The sequence below is a fragment of the Dryobates pubescens genome, chromosome 6 (genome assembly GCF_014839835.1).
Source record: "Dryobates pubescens isolate bDryPub1 chromosome 6, bDryPub1.pri, whole genome shotgun sequence".
NCBI classification, from domain to species: domain Eukaryota; kingdom Metazoa; phylum Chordata; class Aves; order Piciformes; family Picidae; genus Dryobates; species Dryobates pubescens.
This window is the reverse complement of record NC_071617.1, coordinates 33211900-33230536: the sequence shown is the minus strand read 5'-3', so window position 1 is coordinate 33230536 and position 18637 is coordinate 33211900. Positions and strand designations below refer to the sequence as shown.

Below are 18637 nucleotides of genomic sequence, written 5' to 3'. Positions count from 1 at the left end.
ATTTTTTTTAAATAACAAAACCAACCCAAAACTGTGGAAGTAGAACTGTTACATGTTAAGTAGAATGCTGCCAGCAAGTCATACTATATAAGGATTCCTTAATTTGAAGAGTTTTTTCCTCCTTTGGAGCAAGCCATTTCGTTAGACTTCAAGGGATGCAACAAAAGCCATCTGTCTTTTGTAAAACTTTGTCAGAATCATAGAGTTTTGGATTAAACAGGCTGAGATATATTTTGCCACCATGAGCTTCTGGCTGTAAGATGGGTTTTTTCATTATAGCATATTGAGATTATAAAATTATGTTCCTGTGTCAACTGTGAGCTAAGTGGATGGGATATGTAGATTGGTATTCCAGTCTCTCTTTGCATACCAAATCTAATATATGGACAGGGTATTTTTCCAGCTACTCCTGGTCATATCCCTGAGAGTACTGTAAATTTTGGTTTTGCTTCAATGGATCACTTATCTGCTTTTGTTGATTAGGATAAGGGCAGATGTTCTTCCATGAAAGTAAGGAACTGATTGTACCAGCGCTAGTCAAAGTTCTGGAAACTAATGTGGAAGATTCCTCCACTGAGCCTCCAGAGAGGCCTCATTCAACCTCCAGAGAGGCTCAGTCATTCCCCATAAAATCTCTGCTATCCTGTTTCTTCCAGGTGTATGTGCTATGGACAAACAGGGAGGAGAATAATATTATTAAAACAACTTCAAAGAACGGCACCTATGGGTCAAAAATCGTAAGTCAGATTACCAAGTGGCATTAAACAGTGGTGTTCTACTGTCTTTCTGGGCCTTGCACCTCTCTCAGCATTGAAAAGTAGACTTTGCATTCTGTAAAAAGACATTTTGCGTATCGTGAATACACGAAGTACTGCTGTACGTGTGTTACAGATCTGCTAAGAAAAGGGTAATTTCTATTTCTTTGGTTATTTGAAATCTACAGCTTTCAGAATGTAAAAATCATTACAAGCTGTTCTTACTGATCTTACAAGAAATTCAGTCTTATCTGTAAAGAATGAAAAATTGACTCCAGTTTAGTCCTGATCCAAAGAAGCTTAAGTATGGGCTCACTTTAGGAATGGTGATAGTGTCACAAAAATAATCTGCTGAGTAATATACTTTAGAACTGCTTCAGAACCAGACTTTTATTAATCATGCATCTAAGCACAATTTGAGCCCAGGTTTCTAAAAGCAAAGGACTCTCCAAAGCAATGTTAAAGCATTTCAATCTTCCTAGCTGAAAATAAATTGCTATTCATGAAATTATGGATATGCAAGAGCTGCTGCAGCAGAAAATACCACAATAGACAGGAAATGCTAACTGCTAGAATTCAGGGTCACACAGCAACTGTTCTCCTTTGAAACTGCAACACTAGACAGTAAAGAGATTGTCTAAAAAAAACCATGGAGGTCTACTGACTTGGAATTTAGACAATAATGATGATTTCTATAAGGACCTGATCCACTGATGAAAATACAAAACTAAATAAAAATACCCACATTGACTTCAGTAGGCTTTATCAGATGGCAATGCACATTTCTTAACAATCAGACATTAGCCAACCCTTCTTTAAAAATATGGATGGAGAAAAATCAGTTTTCCTTCTTAATTTCATTGTGTGAGGAATTGCATATAAATAATTGCAATAAATATTTAAGTAGAAGCTGCCCATTTGTTTGCAGCTAATAATAATATTTGATCTTTATGACCTTTCATTCAGTGCTCTCCAAGGGCATTAGGTGTAACTGAGCTACTGAATCTCAGTGAAAAATCAGGCACTGATAGCCCCCCTGTATGAAGAATCAGAGAAGTCTAAGTAGAGCATCTCTAAAAGCAATAGGATTTCAGCACCTTTGCAGCCCCAGCCACAAATAACTTGTTTAACTTCACACAGCAAATTACACAGCTGAGAAGATACAATCCTAAAATAGACAGGATACCGTGTTCACTGGCTTCCCCAGAGGTAAAGGACACAGGGTTCAAAATGCTGCTAAACAGATGTATACTACATTCCTCAAGTTTCTCATCACTTGTAAAGCTGAAACTGAATTAACAATGATTAGGTGTTTCAGAAACTTTCTTCATTATGAAGAGGAACAAGTAACTCCACAACAGAGATCAAGCTATGCCAGAAGGTGTTTCACAAGCTCACATACTCAGTGAAATCTCCATTCTCAGTGTTTTTCAGACTTTCACACTAAATCCAGTGTTTACTCTGCACACTATGCTTTACTTCTACTCCCTTAAATAATCTTGACAAATAGGATTTTTCTTCTAAATCCATTTCAAGGATACAATTACTACAAGTGCTGCTCTTACCAGCTGTGAACTACATTTTTAGTAAATGCTCTGATTTTTAAATTCCTAACAAATGTGGATCCATACTAAAGAATGTGAAGTGAAAAGAGGACACATTCTCAACATCTGATTTTTGACTGTTTTAACACTGTTTTAAGACTGGTTTGCCTATTCACAAAGGTGAGAAGCTGAAAATTGAAGAGTTGAAGCCAAGGGCAGGAATCTGACAATTTCATCTTGGGTTCTGAACACTAGTGTACATTCATTCTTGTTGGCTTTACAGATTTATACTGTGGGTGAGCAATGAATTTTAGTATGTGCCAAATTGCCAAGATCAGAAGTAGCACTACTGATTTACTGTACAAAACCACTGCAACTGACTGCATAACATTATAAAATTACATATGCTTAGCTTAGACTACCAGAATAGGGGCATCAGTATGTAACACTACAGTCTTGTCAGCGTGGGCAGAGCTTTGCTAACAAAATTGTGCTTCACACAGGTGAATTAAAAGCTTTTCCACAAACAATAGCAAGGTCCAGACATAAAGACAGAGTTTTGATAGACTAACTGCATCAACACTCAGGGGTTTTGCTGCCATTCTTCTATCAGGCAGGGGCCTTGACTTTTCAAATCTCTGACCTATGCAGTTGATACCAAAAATACAGATGTAGCCTAAATGTGTGTAGAACTGCTGTCAGCTATGTTTTTTCTGGGTATAGTATGCTGAGTGAACAAGAGCTAGACCTGTGGCTAAGTTGATTGAACTGTGGGTGGAAACCCTGGGTCTCCTATAGAAGAGTTTGTGTGCTTGATTGCTTGTGTGCCCCAAGTTTACTTAGTTTCCACATGCCCCACTTACCTTCCTGTGAAATTAAGACAATAGCCCTTCCAAATATAATACAGAGAGACTGTGAAAATAAGTATACTAGAGATAATTAAATAGTCAGAAAACTCAATGCATTGCCCACTACTACAGAGATCGTTTAGGGATGAGAAGCCTTTCAAAATAACCAATATGCTTCTGGGAAAATACTTGATACTAAAGTGAAGATGCCTGATCTGCAATGTGTGTAAGTGAAATTATTTTCTAGGCTAAAAAGCTCATAGCCAGTACCTCTCAGCAGACCACATGATCTGAGAAATAAACACCTTGCAGCATTACCATCAACATCAGCATAGCCAATGCTAAAAGTTTGCTGTTAAGTCAATTTTAACATGTTCCTTTTCAAATAATTGTGGTCCGTTGAATATCTATATTTGGTTGGGGGTAAGGGGGAGATGAGGGAAAGGTCTCAGTGACCAGCTCAGATAATGTACTTACGAAGCTATCTCTGGAATTCTTATGTTGGTACCTATGACACTATCAAATTCATTGGAAAGAGTTTATCGCAAAGTTAAATGTCAGCAGCTGCAAGCCTTTAAATGGAACATACTTCAGCTCCTGGGCAATGGCAGCGATCTGTTCCACTCTGTCCTGGTGAGCAGCCAAATCGCTCTCAAAAGCTTCATGTTTCCTCAACATGGCGCGGACTTCTGTCAGAGAGGCAGATTCATAGTCCTTCTGAAGTAAGACCTGCTCTTTGCCTGGAAGAGGAAATTAAAATATTAGCCATTTTTTACTACTGGTTAGAACAACTCAGAGTTTAGACAACTTTTTTTAATGAAGCATGGTGAAAATCACATCTGTGAGATGAAGTACCACCTCCCCTGCAATCAGCAGCAAATTGTCAGTACAACAACGTTAATAAGAAATAGGTATCATTAAAGATCTCTCAATAATCCCTTTATTTTTGCATAGGCTGTTTATAGTGGCCTAAAATAGCGAGTATTACACTGCTTGAGGAATTGGCATTAAGATGATATATTGGCAAGAACTGGAGCTCTACATTATTGTGATAAATCTTTTGCAGAGTAGACGACCTGCAAAACCAGAAATCACAATGCTATGCTCAGCTTCACTTTTAATACCGATCTATTATTCTTTTTCATGTTCTGCCTTCAATTTATTATTCATTTCAGAATGTAAAAAACAACAAAATAATTGAGATGTATGACTCTCTTTGGTATCAAACACTGAATTTTAACTGGAAAATACCAAACTATTTACAAAAATCTAGAGGAAATCAGAAAATGAAATACTACTCCTCAGTAGCTCCCATGCTGAATGATTAAATCTATACAGACAACTCCTAAAACTGCAGCTCACTGCATGGCATTCTACAGCTCTGTGAACTCCAGAGCCAGATGGTACTATTGTTTCTCTTGCTATATACCAGCTTATGTGCAGTTTTCCCTGCATAATGGCCATAACATGTCACCATGAGCAGCTTATGCTCAGAAAATAGGCTCTGGGGGCTGACAAACACTGTAATTTCCTTTCTAGAATCTGCTTGTCAGCCATTTACAGCGTGGTATGCTTCTAGCAACTGTGTTATGGGATGGACTCTGGTTTTCTTTCACAACGTGAAAATATTCTAGCTGGAAAAAGCCAGAAGCATGGCAGAAGCAGGAAGATAGGCCAAACAAAAGATGGTAGAGCATATCTATGTTTAATGGCCTTCAGCAAAACTGTATGTCTGTGTATTCTCCTATAGCTGTTTTAACTACATGTAAACTAGATTACCGTTAAAAGTCAGAATGATAAATGGTGAGTGATCCAGGGTATGGAACAAAGAAGAAATGAGGCTTTTATCATATTTCACACTTAACCAGTGGTGTCACTATGTTCCTGGTTGGACTGCTAGTGTACAAAGACATGGGAATCCAATTGCAGCAATGGCCTCTGCTGAATATTCCCATTAAGTTTGGCTCCTACCTCAAGAGTGTGGCCAGCAGGAGCAGGGAAGTCATTCTGCCCCTGTACTCAGCACTGGTTGGGCCACGCCTTGAATACTGTGTCCAGTTTTGGGCCCCGCAGTTTTAGGAAAGATATTGACTTGCTGGAACGAGTCCAGAGAAGGGCAACAAAGCTGGTGAGGGGTTTGGAGCACAAGCCCTATAAGGAGAAGCTGAGGGAGCTGGGGTTGCTTAGCCTGGAGAAGAGGAGGCTCAAAGGAGACCTTATTGCTGTTTACAACTACCTGAAGGGAGGTTGTAGCCAGGTGGGGGTTGGTCTCTTCTCCCAGGCAACCAGCACCAGAACAAGAGGACACAGTCTCAAGCTGCGCCAGGGGAGGTTTAGGCTGGCTGTTAGGAAGAAGTTCTTCACAGAACAAGTGATTGCCCATTGGAATGGGCTGCCCAGGGAGGTGGTGGAGTCACCATCACTGGAGGTGTTTAGGAAGAGACTGGATGGGGTGCTTGGTGCCATGGTTGAGCTGATTAGATAGTGTTGGATGATAGGTTCGACTCGATGATCTCAAAGGTTTTCCAACCGGGTTAATTCTATTCTATTCTATTCTATTCTATTCTATTCTATTCTATTCTATTCTATTCTACAGTGAACAAAACCTGCAGTTTTGTCTGTTGTCATTCTAGGTTTCTAAAGCTGTCTGAACTACTTATGAGTGAGTTTCTGGCTGGCAAATATTCAGCACCAACAGTTTAACTTTGAGTGTTAAAACATTAACAATGTTAGAGCCATTTCTGCTCACCATATGCCCACTGTTCATGCGTGGAAGCCTTCTGCCTAAATTTCTCAGCCAAGTGTTCAAGTCTTTCCAGTCTTCGTATTTCATTCAGCAGCCACTCTTCATAGCCTTTCTCAGCTTGTTCAAGTCTCTGCCAAGCACCGGCAATATCCTGTGACGAGAATACAAGTGAGAGGATGAAACTACAATCTCTTTTTTATCCAAATGTGCAGATTTCTGATTCATTCATAATTTTTCTCTGAAAAGAAGATTTTTTATGTCTGTACTTTGTAAAGTCACAGAATCATAGAAAATGTGGTCAGGCAGCTCAAGAAGTATTGCAGTCCAGACATCTGCTCCTAACAGAGCACCCTATTTAGGTGGAGTCATGAAAAGAACCCCTACACAAATGGCTTCCAAGCATAGCTACATGTTTAGTGTCTTCATGATATACTGCTTTTGCCTCCCACTGTACATACTTATACCTGTGTTATCAAAATAGAAGTACTTTGCTGTCAGAAGCTGACAACAAACAGTATCAAGACAATTTGGTGCATGTTCTATCTGGAGTACAAATTCATTTAACTTTCTGTGGTGCACAAAGTCTTGTGAGCTACCTCTGAAACTCAAAGCATTAGTAGGAAGCTGAAGTAAAGGAGCCCTTATTTTCTGTCCATGGGGAGTGAACGACGGCCCTTTTCAGAGAGTGCAGTTATCTGTTTATGAAATCTGAGCAGCCAAAACACAGTGACAGAAGAGAGTACAGAAACAGGTTTCCTATACTCCACAGGAAATGTTTTGACCCACAATAAACTCGCGCCACTTAACAGATGAGCGTTCTTGGTACTGATTAGTCGTATCTTCACAGACATAAGGGAAAAAAAAGAACTCATTTTAAAAAGTTGTATTGAGCAATATCTGTTTCTCTAAGTCTAACGACCTATGTAACAGTGAAAGCACTGCAAGTTTTGTTTAAATAAACAATTTTTGGCCTCACTGATATAGAAGCATTGATCACACCCCCAAAGGAAGCTCTGTGTCATCTCATTGTCTCAAGACAATTTGCACTTGGGGAAAGCCTTCAAAGAGTCAGAAGCATGCTCCAGTAAAAGCAAGATCTTAAAATGAAAGGGAACATGTAAAACAAGTGGTTTCATATTGATAAAGTGCAACTAACTGAAGTTTCTGAGGCTGCCTTAAAATGGCATCTCAGTCCTTCATGTTGAAATCGTTTTGAGAACACTGATAAAAAGAAGAGGAGAATATCAATGCCTCCTTTACTTACTGAAACCATTTTTCCCTCTGATGGCATGAAAGCTGGACGATTGCTGATTCTCAGTTTTGTCTGCAGGGTGTTGAAGTTGATCTCCAGCTGACATTTCTCTTGGACTTTGGGAGGTTTGTGTTTGCGGCGGTAGTCCCGGAAATCCTCTAATTTCTTCTGCATAGCCTGCATTGTTTTTTCTGGGGTCCTGTTTTCCAGCCAAGGAATTGTCCGGCGAATCCATTCTAAAAGCTTTCAAGCCCACACAAACAATTGAAATACAGGCAACAGAAAAGCAACCAAATAATGATTATATTGAATACAGAAATCCTAACCAAGTTTGCTCCATTTTAGTATTACTGACTAGAATCTGTACCAATGCTTTAGTGGCAAGTGAGCTCAAGATTTTCAAAGCCAAACAATACTTTGTTACTTGATTTGCCCAGAAATTCTAGGTATTTCTAGGGATATCCTGGTTTTCAGAAAGATGAACATACATGTAAGGTGTCTGTAGCTAATTACTCAAAACTTGAGTTACCCCAAATCACTTGCCATGTTCAAAAGTGTTATTCTTGATGTCTCAAGTAGTCACAAGATCAGGACAGACAGCACTCAAGTAACACATTTCATAGACAAATCTTCGTTCAAAAGTGCCTTAGTGCCACTGTAGCACTAATGTCTTTGTGTCTATGAGCCTAGTACATTTATGCAGGTATGCATTAAAGACCAGAGCTCTCACTTGTGGACTACACACCTGTAGTCCTGACTCAACAAATTTTCCATTTACCAGGAAAGCACACAATATGCCCCCTTCTTCGTTCAATTGCTGCTGTGAACACCCTGACAGGCCCCGTCCAGGTGTGCTTTGTAGTACACAAAGCCAACTTGCTTGTGTGGAGTGACAGGATCACGTATGTTCCATATGGTCAAAGGTGGCTATATCTGGAGATTACAGAGAAAGCTTGGCCTTGGGGCAAATAGGTGACAGTCCTCAAAACACCCTTTTTGGCAAATTAATGAGACTAAGTGACTCTCTGGAAGTCACACAGGAAGTCTGTGGCAAAGGATTCACCCAAACCTTGACATCTAGGCAACTGAGTTTTGTATCCTACCACTGTGAAGATTTATCCTGATAGTGTCTCAACTGTGCTGTCTTACAGAGAGTGCATGAAGCTTATAGTATTTCACTAACATAATTATCTCCATGTCACAGATATAGCTGGTTTTACCTCACTTGCTAGTCTCTCATACTCTTCCATCAACCTCTCATTTTCCTGATTCACAGCAAGCACCTTACAGATCCGGTTAGCTGCAGTCTCAGCCTGTAAAACACAACAGATAAACAGGTCGTATTCATAAACACACCCTGAGAAAGGTACAGGCTTGGAGAAATAGGGAGAGTGTGCTGCTGCAAATAAAAATCACATCATTTTATAGTTGGTGATTTATGCACTTAAGTTACTTATATATATATTTACCTTCCTTCTGTAGTCACAAATTCCAATGGCCTGAATAAGGCACAGATCAGCTCAGAAGCCACCTTTTTGTACAATGAAACCTAATTATGCAAGGGGGAATTTTCCACTGCCATTTTAATTGTCTAATAAATCTTTTCTTTTCAAAGATGACTTAAGTAATTCTTTAGAGTTATCCTATTAGGTTATTTTTATTTTATAATCACACCAAAAGAAGCCTTAGTTTTGTTAGTCACATCAGAAAGATGCCCTGTGCAATCCAGAAGTCCCAGACCACTCTATATATCTGCACACCATGTATACATACCCTTACAAATATATGCAGTTCAACTAATGACAGCAAATCCTCCTGACAAATCTAGTTGTGAAGGCATTGTGTGGCTTTGCCATGTTTAAAATTTACATTAATAGGTTGACATCACAGATCTATAATTTCATACAAATGTGAGTCTGGAATATATCTAATCAAATAAATACATGTGTAGACTCTTGCATGGAGTATGTGGAACCTCCTCATACCCAGAAACAAGAGGGCACAACAACATAACTATGCTGTGATATGGCCTTCCAGATAGGAAAGGAAATTAAATTGTGAGAATGAAAGAAAAATATCAGTTACTTTGAGAGTTGGGTTTTGTTTTGTTTTGTTTGGGTTTATTTTTATACATCAGTTTGGTTATGTCCACTTGCAGGCTAGAAATGTATGCAGAAGAACAGTGGGAAACGCCACATTCGGAAGTGATAATCTCATCCTGTATAACAGATTTGCTGATGTTCTTCTTGCCTTTTATACTAGTACTTTGATCCACAAATAATTCCATTTGCTTCAGTGGGAACTACGCACAAATACTGTCTTGGATGTCTTCTGTGCCTTTCTGCATCTCTATGATACTTTGAAAAATCTAACCTTAAACTACTACTCATCCTGAGTAAGTCTAGAATAGTCTCAATACCCAAAACTCCAGCATTTTTTTATGTAGCAAACATGTAAGATGTTGAGGTACCAACAAATAGCTCCATTTCACAGTATCTTCAAATATATTTTTTCTGAGATAGTCCTTATAATCAGCAATTGAAGACCCAAAATGAGAAATGGGAATGTTCGTTGGAATTAAAGAAGTTTAACTTGCTACACAACGTTTGACTAAAACAGGTTCAAGTGTTGGTTAAAAACAAGTATTAGTACTCAAGTAATACTTGCAATTGTTAATGAAACCCACAAAGTACTAAATTAGGGGGGTTTTAATAAACTAGTGGCAATGTGAAACAGTCAGTCAAAACCACAGCAACCTGAAGGGACAATCGATTAATACCTGCTCTGCTCCAGCAAAAGCATGGTAGAAGCAGGACACATATGTCATGATAGCTCTCTCATCAGGTTTAGGAGTGTTCACAATATCTACAAGAGGGGGGAAGAAATTAAAACAAACAAAAAAAAAGAGTCGAGGAGTAGAAAACAGGATGAATAAATAAAAGCACAAGATAGTGTCATTCTGGTTGTTATCTTGTCCATAGTTCTGTATTCTAGAGATAAACCTGCAATAAATTTAGTGTTACATTGATGGGCGCTGACAGAATAAAACACTGGAAATTCAACATAAGCTGTTACAATGAGGTGGATTTTTTTTAATACACTTGATCCTGCAGTATTGTCACAAGGGGAATGACCTTAATTTTACCAGGACTATCTGCTAAAGAATAGGCACGTGTATGTGTGGTGACTTAGTATGGGGGAAGGTTTGACTTAAATACAGGAAAGAAAGACTGCATTTTGATCTGGAGAGATCTTCTCTGGAAGCTGCACACAGATTAGTTATAACCTTAGCAATTATATACCAGATTCTTTATATTAGTAATACCTGACATATGTCCAACTCTACTGCCTTGCTGTTTAAATTTTTCCTTCTTTTCATTAGGACACAATTCCAGAGCTGGTCTGAGATGCCTGTGTATGTTTCTGTGTCTATTTTGCATAGCAGCAATGTTTTATGTTGCTGCTTGTACTTACCATTGAGCATTTAACATTTTTTTAAACAATCCTGAAATTATAAGAGAAGGGTTTATTTTCTTAGCATCTGTTACGATGATTTTCACATCTGTAGCAAGAATAATATCCAGGAGGGAGGAAAAAAAGATGGCATTCTGCTATTGAAATTGGCTTTTCACTATAAGCTTTTATTAATCTTGAATTTTCAAAGGTGATTTAAATGAATGAACACAAGTTTAATTAAAGAGTATAATGTCCTCTATCCCACTCAGTAACCAGGTGCCTAAAACCTACTGGATATTATTAGTAAATATGCAGAAGATGAGGTTTGCTTCTATGGAACAAATGAACAGACTACTACTGGCTGTACCAAGAAAGTGGCTCCCAGAAAAATCAGGCAACAGGAAATGAGCTCAGCTCTAAGATGCTATCCTAGTAACTAGTGAGCAAAAGATCAGAAGAGGAAAAATTGCAGAAGGAAACAAGACAGAAGGTGAAGGATGAGATCTGATCCATCTTCTACAGTCTCACCTTCTGAGCACCAGCAAATGCATGGTAGTAACAGGAAACATAAGTCATAATGGCTCTTTCATCAGGTCTGGCAGTGTTTACTACATCTGTGTAGAGAGAAGAGGGTTAACTGCTCAGAAATTCTCACATGGTACTTCGATCAGATTAGGCTTGATTATGCCACCTCAGTGCTGTAAGGATTCAAAATAAATACAGCATTATTCAGGTTGCAGCTGTTTATTGATATCAGTGCAAAACTACCTGAGGTTGGGACTGCATAAATGGAAAAGATGTAACTCTCTGAAATGACAAAACATCTGAAGGCTGAGACTACACAGAAGGCTATTGCTACCTTCTGGCTTGTGAAAACTTCCAAGCAGATGGCATGGCTAGCAGATCTGCTGGGTTCAGCTTCACTGTCACTCCAAAGCAGCTTCATCTAAATAACTAGAATTATTCCAGAGTTAAGCACAGCCACAAAACAGGAGTTAGTGCAGTGCACATTAGCACAGGATCCCTGTGACTGACAGGATATTGATACATATTAGCAACCTGTTAAACTCCTGCAGTCCTTCAAAAATACATTTTGTGTTGAGAAAATCTTGAAGAGTAGCAGTTTTGCAACCTTTGTGAGTGTCTGCCTTTTTAGTTAACAGCATACATCACATAAGAGTTTGGCTTGGCAGGCTTTGTCTCTATTATGGCAGTTAAAAGTATAGAGAGGGTGCAATTAAGGTATGAGTACATTGGTAAAAACAGACTTTCCCAAAACCTAACAGAAAGGCAGGAAAAGGGGAGTTTACATCAATTACAGATGAGTGATGAATGATGCTAGTAGAAGGTGCAAAGAGTGGGAAGATACTGGTGGGAAAAGACCAAGGAATGAGGTAACAATTTCCAACATTAAGAGCGAGATTTCTAAATTCAGGACAAATGTACTTGCCGATTTTCTACTTCAGAGTTGTGAACAAAACTTTGCAAAGTTTCTATTGAGAACAAACATAGTGGCAGTAAACTGAGTAAAAAGCAATGGTGAATACTTAGAAGTTATTAGAAGAAGTATAGTTTCATGTCACCCTCACCTGCCAAGATTAAGAATAATAAGATAAGGTCTAGAATGTGCAGAAAATCTGGTAAGGAAAGAAAAAGATTTCTTACATGGTATGTGAAGAGAAAAAATGAGAAAAGGAGAATGACAGTAGGAGGTGTTCATTGCTAAGGAGGTAGCACTTCTGTATATTCCTTGCACAGTACTTCAGAGTAAAATAATAAAGGGGTGCTTGAAAGGGAAAGCTCAATTTTAAAAAATGAAAACAATTACTTTTGAAGTATAAAGGTGAAACCAAGAAACCACCTCAATGGCAAGGTTTCAGCCTGGATTTTCCAAATCACCCTGCACTGGCCTAACTTTTCTGAATACTTGGAAAAGAATGCTTTGAACTAATACAGGCAAATTCCAGTATTTTGGCACCATTTTTTTGCCTGGAGTACAAAATGTATTGGTTGTCTTGAAGAAATTCAGGGAACTTTAATGAATATTTCCTTGTTATTTATCAGCCAGCTCTAATGATTTTGGTATGAACTAAATATGAAACCATTTGTTAAAACTATCACTGCAAAAGGTTTACAATAAACCCCCCAAAATGCTTCCCTCAACCTAGCTCTCTTCCATACGGATCATGCTGCTAGTATATTTTGAAAATTCTGTACTTCTATTTCTAGCTCTCTCATTTAAGCATTTTAAGGAAGTGAATGTGCTTTAAGTTGCTGACATAGTATTTCCCTTTATTAGACTTAGATTTTGATTTCTTAAAGGCAAGGATTATCTTCTGATTCTGTGCTGAGGTTAGGGCCCAAAGTGCTATAATAAATACAAACATTTAACAAACAATAAAGAATGAGACCAGAAGTGAGTGTAATTATCAAATAAATGGGCAACAAGAAGGAAAGCAAAGCAGGTTGTTCCATTATGATTCATACAGAAGGAATGTTGAAAATTTGCTAGGTGCAAAATAAAAAAATTTTACTGTCTGCTGTTTGCAAGTAACACAAACTGCAGTAAGACACAACTCTCACCTTCTGCATCCAACATCTTGGGGATATCCAAATGCTTCTCAGCAATTTCCATGGCAAGGTTGATATTTCCTATGGGGTCATCCTGCATTAAAGATGAAAATACAACCAGTCAAAGATGGAAGTTTTTCCTTGAAGGAAGACTACAGTAGGTACACTAAAACTTAAAATGTTTTTCACAACTGTAAACTAGAGTCACAACTGTTGTGCTTCAAAAAGCAGAATACAAGTATATGAACTTTTGGTCTATCTACCACTTTACTTTCAAAAGAAACCAGTAGTAAGCTATTCCGTACCATTAGGACTCTACTGCAAATATATTCTGGACAGGAGCATAGACAATGTATGTAGTGTACACATAAATTTGAGGTAATTCTGAATTAAGTACAGCAGTAATACGTATAGCCAAGGCCACTGGTCCAGTGGGTTTACACTAGGCCATCATCACCAAGTTAGTCCTATATGTTTTTATACCTCTTATGCATTACATTATGGGGATATGATTTCTACCAAGTTCTTTCTTTGTCAGAAGCACAAGCACAGACAGATGAACATTTCTCCAGAAGGAGCAAGACATTCCCAGTTTGGGCTTGGACATACAAATTTGTACTTGTTTCTATAAACTGAACTTCAGAGTTGTGGAAATTCAAGAAGGAAAGAGAAACCAAACAATGAGCACAGTTCAGATAAGCAGCATACAATTTCATATCTTGCCCTACAGACAAGTTACTGGTGGCAATGCAAAAGCTTGTCAGATTAGGACTGTCCTTAATGCAGCCTTTCCACACCAGCTTGGAGAGAAAACTCTCTGTATGAAATGGCAGGTCACACCATTAATGTTATTATTATTCTCATGTATTCAAAAACTGCTAGATGATCATAGCCACTCTGAACAGTATCAATGACTACAGAGAGAGGTTGGAAAAACAGGACACAAATTCTGCTCTTCATGCACTTACATATACCAGGAATCATTAAGTAGTAATGCCTGTGACACATCTTCCTATAAACATATCATACTGGATAGCCTTTCCCTTAAAAGCTGCAGGTTCAGTTAAACGTTTTATGAAGCACACTGTAAATTTTGAAGCCTAACAATTTGGGTATAATAGAATACAAAGACTCTATTCATTAGTTCTTACTCTATCATCATTTAGCAGTTTTGTGCATCACTAAGAGAAACTTAAAATGTAGACAATATTTTTAAAACCCCAACTTCTTTTTGCTGTTACACAAGACACCGTGAGCAATACAACATTTACTAAATGCGTACATAAAAACTCTGACTGAAATTAAATGCGACAAAAATGCACTGAATCGAAATAAGAACAACTGACTAAGTGAAAACACTTGCTATGGATGAGTGATGAGCACCTCCTGTTTGTGTGCTTGGTATTGAGTACATGAATAAACAGTTTTTCACTGATAAAGGATTCGTTTAATATTATAGCAACTTCTGAATAATTGGAGATGCTTATCATCCATCCTTTTAAACAAAACTACAAACTACAATAACTAAAAATCTCTGCTACAGCTAAAGAAATACCTCATCTAACTTGTCATAGTCAAGAAGATCAGGCCTGTGTCTATGGATAAGGGCGTTGAAAGCAAGGCCATTTTTCCAGCTATAAGTTCACACAAAACACATTAGTGGGGAAAGGAAAGGACAGCATGCAGGAGATAAGAAACCATGAAACAAGACACCAAGGCAGCTGTTAATGTAACCAAAATGAGCAGTCAATCAAACACAGCCAGGTCAGAAAAGCAAGATCTATTTTAGGGTTTTTTCTGCATGTGCTTTATGTGCCACAGCTGAGCTTCAGTGTGAAACCTGACCTGTTCTTATTTTGGAAAGCTCTAAGAGGGAAATAGTAATGCTGAAGCAGATCTGCTTATGTTCTATTCCTTTTTCTCAACGCGCATATGTATTATACTGTTAAGTTCTTTGGTACTGTGTACCACTTCTCAAAGCACAAACTCAATCAAACCAACTTGTTTATGCCATGCTTAAGCACATGTACCCAGAAACAGGTAGCTTAGTTATTCCATTAGTTTATCTGTAGGAAACTTTGTATATAGAATGAGAGAACAAGTTGGTGTTGATGACTATTATTTTGCCCTTTGGTTCAGATCTGCAGTTGTCTTAAAATTGTGTAAATTAAAATCTTATGAGCTTAGGAATAAGTTTATTTAATTTTCATCACTGCACACCTTGGGGACCCCAGCATAAATTTAACATATATAGAAGTTTTCAAATATTTTCATGTAACTAATTCTCTTGTCCCTGTCATCAATAACTTCAATAGGAAGTTGATTCCACTAGTCAAATCAATTTGGAATGGAAAGGTATGGAATGGAACTATGATTTACCAGTTCTTCACATCAATAAGAAGTTGCACTCAACTAATTAAAACCACGATTAAGTTTTCTGTTTCACTGATGTTTATACAAGGCCTCAACATGCATTCGTTCCAGAGAGCAGACAACAGTACATATGTAGTGAGAGCTAATGTATAACAAGAACACACCATTTTCTTTCTAGGTTTTATTCTTCAGTAACGAAACCCTGAAATTCTGACATTATTATTTGCACCTTATTCCTCCCTCTCAAACCAAAGTGGTATCTTCTAGAAAAGGTGCATTTTGCCATGAGTAGCACACTGTAATAAAATAGTTTTGTAATCTCCTTGAGGCACTACCTAAGGACATTAGGATATCAGTATTATTTCTACTTGTCTGGAAGTATAGGTAGAAGTACGGTTGGTGAGTATTTTCTATGTAAGACTAGTAATTTATTGCATAACATAAATTAACAAGGATAATGTTTATTATAAGGAACTTTAAGGTTATTCATCATATCACTGTTTACTGCTCTGCAATCTACTGTCATTCACACCACATACAAAACAGAATGGACTGTACAACACTATCAGTGGTGAAAGGAGAATTGCAATGTATTTGATTTAATGTCTATACGTGGCAGCATAAAAGACCTTCATCAACTACCTGGCAGCTGAGGACCAGATTATTTGCAATTAAATGATGGAGTCATCATAATGGGATGGAAAGGATAACACAGGACAGTCATGAGGTCCCTTCCTACATGTAACAGTCTTTTGGAAGGAGCTTAGATAGCCAGTCAGAATTAGTATGCACTCCTCAGCTTGCCTTTTAGAAAACATGCTAAGCAAACCAGAAGTGAGGCAAATCACTGCAGGACAGCATGCTGTACCCCCCAGACTGATGACCTTATTTAGCTTGGAGTAGTCAATAAGATCAGGTCGGTGTCTGTGGATAAGTGCACATAATCCAAGGCCATCTTTCCAGCTTTACAACAAAAAATAGAATGGAAAAAATGAGTTAATAAAATCATGGCATTTTACAGTTTGATCCTTGCTCAAGCCTTAAAATCCTGTCAAATCCTGACACGTTCTCCAAACTCTCAGCCCTCTGAGCTTTTCTGTTACTGTACTCTTTTTTTTTTTGTAGTATGTATCTTACTCTACAGTTCACACACACTCAAGGCATCCATATTTTCTAAGCAGTGTACAATATGTGCAACAGTCCCTGACTTCAACTATTTAATTTGTGCAGTGTTTCAGGATAGCTCGGAGTTAAATCTCCAATTACACCTAAAGCATGTTTGTGAAAATATAAAAGCAGAGCAAACCTGCAATTACTTGAATTTGCTGAAGCAGCTGGCTTTTTATATGTCAGTTATTTCAGACAACTTTACTGATACAACCATGTGCTCACAGAAGTCACAAATCAGCTTAGTTTATTTAAAACACCTTACACATATGACAGCTTCAGTCTGAGTGTAGATCTAAACATACACATCAGTGTGACTTCAGCCCTACTGCCTTTCTAGGCAAGAATAGATAATGAACAGAGATACTAAAAACATCTACTTGGAGAGATTATCAGAGGTTCCTTTCAGCCAGAAGCAATTATTCTGGAAGATACTTTTTGCAAACACTTTATGCAATCACTGTGACTATGAGTTTGAGGTCTTATCCTGTGCAGTAATGGTGTGATACTAAACATTTTAAGGCTGCTAGAATCCCTGTTACTGAGATGTCTAGGTAGATCCTCCAAGTAACAGAATCATCTACAATAAAAATGTAATACAATTAAGCAAAATACACATACATTATGTAATATAAAACCATCCAGAAGGTAAAACTGAAAACAAATGAGCATGAAACAAACAAAAACATTTTTCCCAGAAGGTATAGACTAAAATGATCTGGACAACCCCTTGTAAAGTAAGAATTGATGAACTCAAACATTAATCAAGGTATTTCCATTCAAGATGTGTACCCCATACCATGTATCAGACCAGCATATGCATGTATACACACTAAGATTCAATATCCTAACTTACAGTATACTCTGCATCCATATAGAGATCTATAGAAATATACCTCTATATATTCAAGGAAAATAGCACATAACAAATTTCAGATCTCTTAAAGGCAATACAGGGACTGTAAATCAAACATTTTGTTTATCCATAGATGCATATGTGATCTGTATCTTTTCTATCACTACATGTGCTTAAGGTGCTGCACCTTCAGAATTAACTTAGAACACCAAAACACTGTCATGGAGCTCTTGTTGTAAGTACTGTAAGTATTTCAAGGAAGGCAAGATCACATGCTTAAACAGTGTAATTGGCAAGTCCTGTAGTTTAGTGGGGGGGGCGGGGGTTTCACTGGCAGAGCTACAGGAACTAGCCCAGTGAAATCCGCAGACCAGGCAGCCCGCATATGGCCTGGGCACTTCACTAAATTTTCCCCATTAAGTAACAATCCTGATTCTGAAAATAAACATGTTTAAAGTGCTGCTGTTGTGTATTGAGTGCATTTTTGACTCCTTAGTTATAGCTATCTTGCAAAACAATAAAGACTGATTCAATATAATGATATATTTGCATGCTCAGCACATTGGTATTGCTGCCAAGAACAGTCTAGAGTGGCTCACATTTGAAAGCAGTCATTAGCCAAGTCACCAAGTCACTATGCCGCATTATTCATATATTCTCATATATCAAGGATTCTAATAATGTAATAAGGTCATTCTGTATGTAGTAGCAATTCTTTTTCTGTTAAATAGTATCTGGAGAAGCCATGGTAAATAATGCCAAAGGTTAATCAAAATAAGACTTTGAAGACAGAGCAAGAGAATTTGAAAAAAAAACCAATCTAGTTAACAGGCAAGGGTAAAAAGCTCCTGTCAAATACATACCTACACAATGGTGGGGAAAAATGACCTAAAATATTACTGACTGCTACTACCCTTTGAAATAATGGAAGTTTACCTAAGATGGAAGTTCTGAATGTTCACATTTCTGTAAGGAGCAGTTTTCCTTTGACACCACAGCAGCAGCCCTTCTTTGGCAGAGGTCTCTGTAAAAGACATCAGGTAGTAAAAAATAAAGGAACAATGTTGAA

At 37.9% G+C, this 18637-nt stretch overlaps 1 protein-coding gene across 7 annotated transcripts in view; it reads right to left on the bottom strand.

Annotated features, from left to right (window-relative positions):
- The window catches only part of ACTN2 (actinin alpha 2), a 69592-nt gene that overhangs the window by 17292 nt on the left and 33663 nt on the right, over positions 1 to 18637 (bottom strand). For 3 of the 7 annotated variants that reach the window (XM_054162285.1, XM_009905604.2, XM_009905533.2), the window contains exons 5-12: positions 18505 to 18592; positions 16430 to 16508; positions 13185 to 13266; positions 11130 to 11215; positions 8366 to 8458; positions 7158 to 7388; positions 5897 to 6044; positions 3737 to 3887 (exon numbers count right to left, since the gene is read on the bottom strand). In XM_054162285.1, coding sequence (XP_054018260.1) covers positions 3737 to 3887; positions 5897 to 6044; positions 7158 to 7388; positions 8366 to 8458; positions 11130 to 11215; positions 13185 to 13266; positions 16430 to 16508; positions 18505 to 18592 — 958 coding nt within the window. Of the gene's footprint in view, positions 1 to 3736; positions 3888 to 5896; positions 6045 to 7157; positions 7389 to 8365; positions 8459 to 9924; positions 10011 to 11129; positions 11216 to 13184; positions 13267 to 14727; positions 14807 to 16429; positions 16509 to 18504; positions 18593 to 18637 lie in introns of all 7 variants that reach the window. The other 4 variants (XM_054162282.1, XM_009905458.2, XM_054162283.1 and 1 more) reach the window with 2 other exon arrangements.